Here is a 6,000-nt window from a genome sequence, read left to right on the forward strand (position 1 = left end):
GCTAGTTGTCTGCACCTGTTGTTGTGTTGTATCCATTTTGCTCTTTTTCTTTTCCGGGACCTAGAGCACAGGGCCTGAATGCTCTTGATTATGGCCCTTGATGTGGGTGGTTGATTGCACCTGCACGGTGCTTCTTCACGGTGCACAGGGGAGTGAACCTGGAAGGAGATGCCCGTGTTTCATCTACAGCTGAGGCAGCCAGTACTGCACTGTTCACTTCATGGTCCTGTTGCTCTCACACAGGCCCGTGGGGAGCCCTGGTGGCCATCTCCCCCCCATGCTTACATGCAGTGTTGTTCCAGTTCTTAGCACATGCGCCACAGCTGGCTCTCAGGAGCTGCCCTGTTGTGGCTGTGGCTGCAGTGAGGTTGTGGTCCTTGGGTCACTGCATAGCCCTTCTAAGGAATGGCTTGTTCTTAGCTCGAGTTTGCTAAGGCATTCTTTATTCTTGAGTCTAACGTGCAAACTAAGGAAGCAGAGTAGTGTCTGGTAGCCATGGACTTAGGTCGTTACCGTGTCCTCCTAAGCAGAGGCTCACCTGCTGTTTGCCTTCAGGCTCTCAGTCATGGCTTCCTCTCGATCTCCTGGGGATGTTATTGACCTTTCTTGTCTCCCGATTTGATCTCTAGCTTAGTTTTTTAAAATGGTGTATTTTCTTCAGTTAAAAGAAATCACCTGCCTCAGACAGGAATTCGGCTTAACTGAAGTATCAGTTTTTCAGGATATAAGATAGCATTTGTGTGCGTAGCCAATGAATGTGTTTGCAGTTTGTCCATTTGCAGATGCCATTCGGGGTTTGTGTCTCAGTAGTTAAGCCAGTTCTCTGTGTGTATGTGTCTGTGTCTGTGTGCGCGCACACTTGCTTACATGCATATGTTCCTGCCAGTGAAGCATTCTCTCTGCGGATATATTTGAGTCACAGGCTGTCTTTGGAGAACAGGGTAGATAGCTTTATATAGGTCCTAGATTTTAGGGGCAGTACACTGAATGAATGCATCCCTGACCGCAAGGCGAGTTCCTCTGAGCTCTGAACAGGTACCCCGCCTGCGTGGAGCAGCTCTGGGGGCTGCAGATAACACAGCAGCATTCGACCCTGCCCTCATGATACGGACATCCCAGGAATATCTTTTTATTGGAAATAAGGTTTCAGGTGCTTGTGGTTCTGTTTCAAAATTAAAATGTTTTGGATACAGGAATTGTCTCCCGTCTGGCCTCCCCTGTCAGGGTGGAGTAATCTTTGCTAGTGCATATTTACCTGTTAGAGTCTGGTGTTGTGCCTTTGTCATGTTTTGCTGTGATCAGGAAACAGTCTTAGCTACAGCACATTAGAGCTATCTGCAGCAAGTGTGCTGTGTATTTCCTCCCCTGGCTGCCAGCAGGTCTGGGAAGGGCATGGAAATACAGTGGGTCAGGTGCCTTACAGCAGGTGTTTGGTGAGTGCCCTCTTTGGTAGCAGGCACTGGTAACAGGGATCAGTAGAACAGGTTCTTGCCCTATTGTGAAACTGGGTGTGATGGTAGTGTGAGGAGTGCCATAGAGCACACCGAGGGAGGGCCCGAACCTCAGGTTATGGGGGAGCCAGCAGGATGGCAGGTGTGAGGAAGGGACACCTGCCCAGATTCCAGGGGTGAGAGGAGGTTGCTGTGTCCAGAGGTACCAAAAGTACTTGCACTTAGTTAGGCTAAAACCTGGTGTGTACCTGGGGAGTGGGGAGGGGTGCTACGGAGAAGGGTGAGGAGACCCGAGGCTCAGTGTTCCTGACAGTTCACTGAAGGCAGACGACCAGATGCCACGGGTTATTGCAGTCAGAGAGGGGTTATTGCAGTATGCACAGCATTTGGTAAAGGTTGCCAGTCAGAGGGACGAACCTGCAGAGAATCGAGACCAAGAGGGGTACTTGATCTGGAAACTCAAATGAGGAGAGGACCTAGGCCACATGAGAAATAGGGAAGCCATTTGGAGGGTTTGTGACCGACGAGAGTGAAGGTGCATGATGTATCCCCTGACAGCCAGGGTGGACACTCATTGTTGTAGAATGTCACATCCCAAGGTCATGTGTATACGTTCCTGGGGCCAGCATGGTTAGGGGAAGGAGCGGAGCATACCGGTTAGGATTGTGTGACCTAATCCAACCCTGGCTTCAGTACAGAAACACATCTATTTCATATCTTAGCTTGAACATATTTACATTTCTTTGCATGGATTTGCCTTATTCCTAGCATGTTACATGTTTGATGTGAAATATTCTGGGGCTTTAGACAAACTTGGTGTTCCTGAGAACATTTGATTTTTCCCTTTGTTCTAAGGAGTCCACATGGCTGTGATTTTTTTGCAACATGATGGGATTTACACCTGGTCCTTCTGTTGGGCCTCTGGTCGGGTTCCCTAAGGGTACTTCAATAGGTGCCGTCTTGGTCAGGTAGTCACAGTCTGTGGTCAACCTTAAGAGTCACTGTAACAAGCTGGTCCTGCCTGCGCTGGTTGGTCATCTGTGGACGCCATAGTCATGTGCTGAACCAAAAAGCAGTGTGCTTGATAAACAATTTTGTGATTTAATGTGAACACCTTTCTCCTGCTGATAAACAGCCAGTTGTCTTCAGTTGTCCTCTGAGTAATTAAACTTTCCTGCCTTCCTGTTTTTATCAGCTTCGGTATCAGATGCAGCACAGCAACCATCTGAAGAGCAAAGCAAGTCTCTTGAAAAACCAAAACAAAAAAAGAATCGCTGTTTCATGTGCAGAAAGAAAGTGGGACTTACTGGTAAGGGCCTCTGTCGGTGGCTTCACATTAAGGTGATGTCTTAAAATCATGGTGCTACCTTCAATCAGGACTGTTTTTGTTCCTAGAAGAATTAAAGGGGTGGATACACTTCAGCTTCTGGAGTTTGTTAAATAAAAATAGTATTAATTATATGCCTCTGGAGAAATGAATAGTTTCTCTATTAAAAGTTGTTTTCAGCAGAGCTTGTCAGTATTTGAAAAAGCAAGGATAGTGTGCCAGGTCCTGGAGGGCCAGAGGGTCACGCCTGCCTCCCAGGTGGAGTGCTGCCCCGTCACTGTGCCCATGTTGACTGCTCCCGCCCAGCTCTAGGTTGGTGGTGTTGGGGAGAGAGGGAGAAAGGGGCTTGGAAACAATGGATGCAGTGCATGGAGCAGGCCTGGTAGACAGATGTCCAAGCTGAGCCCTGAATGACTCTGAGGATCTGTAACTAATGGGGCTCTCAAGCAGGAAGAATAGCTGGGACAGAAGCTCCGAGAAAGTGGAGAAGACTGCACCTTTGGGATCTCGCGGGTGGGATGGAGCTGAGGCCTCGAGCCAGGTGGGGGTGATGAGCAGACAGCACGTGGGTGACAGAGTTCATGTTTGCTGTTCATCACGTGCCAGGTGTTTTGCTGAGTATGTGTCATAAACATTTTGGTAATGGAAGAAAAGAATGGGTAAGAATGCGCAAAATTGTGCCTTAGAGTGGTAGAGTGGTCATTTCTTACTAAAAGGGTTGGCAATAAAGACCTTGATTCTGTTATCAAATATGCTGACCCATATCTTCTTAAAGGTATATTTTATGAAAATATGTAAGCTTGAGTAAATAAGACATCTTAAACATTTAATATGGTCTTCCTAAACTCTCAGACTTTGTGATGACAGGGGTGAGTGATCTCCACCCAGTCTGTCCTACATGGGACTCATCTAGTGTTACTGTGAGCTGCAGTCCTCTTTCATTATGAACTTTCAGTATATGTTGCTGAACTAAAAGAAATGTGGTAAAGGAACTTAAGGTCAGATGTCAGTGTTTAAAATGCTGATTCCTGGGTTCCATTTCCAGCAGTTTCATGATACAGCAAAATCCTAATTTGGGGCATGCTGGTCCTTGTTGTTGTAGTTGTTGTTGTTGTATTTATTCGAAAGACAGAGAGCTCCAACCTGCAAGTTCACTTCCCAAATTCCTGCAGTGACCAGTAGGAGCCAAGAACTCAGCAGTTGCAGGGACCTAGCAGCTTGAATCATCGCTGCTGCCTCAGAGGGTCAGCCTCCACAGGAGCCTGGAGTCAGATGGGGCACATGGCCATCCTGGTTGGCATCACCATAAAGAGCTTTCCTGTAGCTGCTATTTCCCCGTTTTGGCTTCAGTTCTGTGAGCATTTGCGTAAAGTTACATAGCACTTATTGTGTGTTTATACAGTGCTAAACACTTAGTACATTCTTCATTTAATCTTTGTACTGACCTATGATTCCAGAACTACAGACGCAGAGACTGGCTCTCAGGCTAAATAATTTTCCCACACTAGCAAGTAGATTGGTGCTTGCATAACCTAACTCTAGATCCACGTCCTTAGTCACTCAGCCAAAGTGTGGTGCACGGAAAAGCAAGCATGCACTCTGTGTGGTAACAGTTCTTACACAGGCTCGGCTGCATCCTTCTTCATGGGGATTTAGCCTTCCAGCTGCAGGCCTTGGCAGTGTTTAAATTTGAAGAAAGTCTCACACTTCCAATCTAACAACACCTGTTTGTGATAGGAAGTGGCTGTGGCTGTTTCCCAGTTGAAGAACTCAAACTCAGGGAAATGGCTGGGCTCGTTCTGGTACAATGTGTATTTGGAGAGAGGAGCAGGAATGGAAGTCCTTGACCAGTGAGCTCTGAGAATGTGGCTTAGGCCATTGTGTACTGGGAGTGACTCTCTAGAAGCTTGCCCTCAACGCTGGGCGCACCCAGCATTACTTATGCCAGTCAACTGAATACCTTGCCCTTGACCGAACTCATGTCTGTGTGTCAATCCGTTTTCAGGGTTTGAATGCCGGTGTGGAAATGTTTACTGTGGTGTACATCGCTACTCAGATGTACACAATTGCTCTTACAATTACAAAGCTGATGCTGCTGAGAAAATCAGAAAAGAAAATCCAGTCGTCGTTGGTGAAAAGATCCAGAAGATTTGAACTCCTGCTGGAATACAAAATCCTTTGACCATCTGCAAACTAAAAATTGACTTGAGGTTTTTTTTTTCCTAGTCATTGGGAATGTAGAGCAATGTATCTTGCATAGACCTTTTAATCATGCATGTCATCAGAAGAATAGATTTTTGTTGTTGTTTTGAAAATGACTCTGAACATTTATTTCCATTGCAGTTTCTGTGGCTGAAAATACTTAAAACTTTACAAGTATTATCCTTTTAAGATCATTTTAATTTTAGTTGAGAGCAGAGGGCTTTTATAACAAATGTGGAGAAATTTTGGAGGGCTGTGATTTTTTTTCCAGTATTAAACACGCATGCGTTCCTCTTGCAGTTCATTTCTTGTTGTGTATGTATATATAGCTTTTCTCTTGCAGCACGATTCTCTTTTGATGGTGCGCTTTAGGGCACAGCTAGTTACCAGTAACTGAATGTATCTTAATCATTATGGCTGCTTCTGTTCTCTCATTAACAAAGGTTATACATGTGTTAGCTGGTAGTTTCTTTGCACCCACTATTTATGTCTGAATCATTTGTCACAAGAGATGAGTATGTATGATGAGATTGTTAGTTTATGCGTTTAAAAAAAAGTTTGGGTTTTGTTTTTGTTTTTTTTTTTGGTTTTTTTTTTTTTTTGAGCAAAGGAAGGAAAAGCTGTGTGCATTTCATTGCTAGCGGTAGGATTCTTTCCACTTAACGCTCGTTGGTTTGTGTGTATATGATATGAAGAATGATCTGAAGTAATTGTGCTGTATTTATGTTTATCCACCAGTCTTTGATTAAATAAAAAGGAAAACCAGGATGCTCCCTTGTAGTATTTTTTTTTAACTTTCATTACTAGGAGTAACTTTGTTTTTCAGTCTTCCTAAAATGTGGGAGAACAGGACCCTTGTGGCTCCTCTGAGGTGCATTCGCTGTCATCTCCCTGTGAACCGGGCCCATCCCACATTTCTTCAAAGCCAAGATCTTTGTCACTCGCCTGGCCCTGCCTGTTCTGCTGTTGTGCACTGTCACATTGATTCACATCTAATGGGAGCTCCTTTTTCCAGTAGGA

The 6,000-nt window shown here is 45.2% G+C and overlaps 1 protein-coding gene across 2 annotated transcripts in view; it reads left to right on the forward strand.

Annotated features, from left to right (window-relative positions):
- The window catches only part of ZFAND6 (zinc finger AN1-type containing 6), a 66,735-nt gene extending 60,989 nt beyond the window's left edge, over nt 1-5,746 (forward strand). For both annotated transcript variants that reach the window (XM_040969541.1, XM_040969540.1), the window contains exons 5-6: nt 2,647-2,760; nt 4,784-5,746. In XM_040969541.1, the coding sequence (XP_040825475.1) occupies nt 2,647-2,760; nt 4,784-4,932 (263 nt within the window). In that variant the 3' untranslated portion in view covers nt 4,933-5,746. The remainder of the gene's footprint in view (nt 1-2,646; nt 2,761-4,783) is intronic.
- The last annotated feature ends 254 nt before the right edge of the window (nt 5,747-6,000 follow it).

The sequence above is a fragment of the Ochotona curzoniae genome, unplaced genomic scaffold, assembly GCF_017591425.1.
Source record: "Ochotona curzoniae isolate NIBS_2020 unplaced genomic scaffold, NIBS_Ocur_1.0 scaffold_4701, whole genome shotgun sequence".
Lineage (NCBI taxonomy): Eukaryota > Metazoa > Chordata > Mammalia > Lagomorpha > Ochotonidae > Ochotona > Ochotona curzoniae.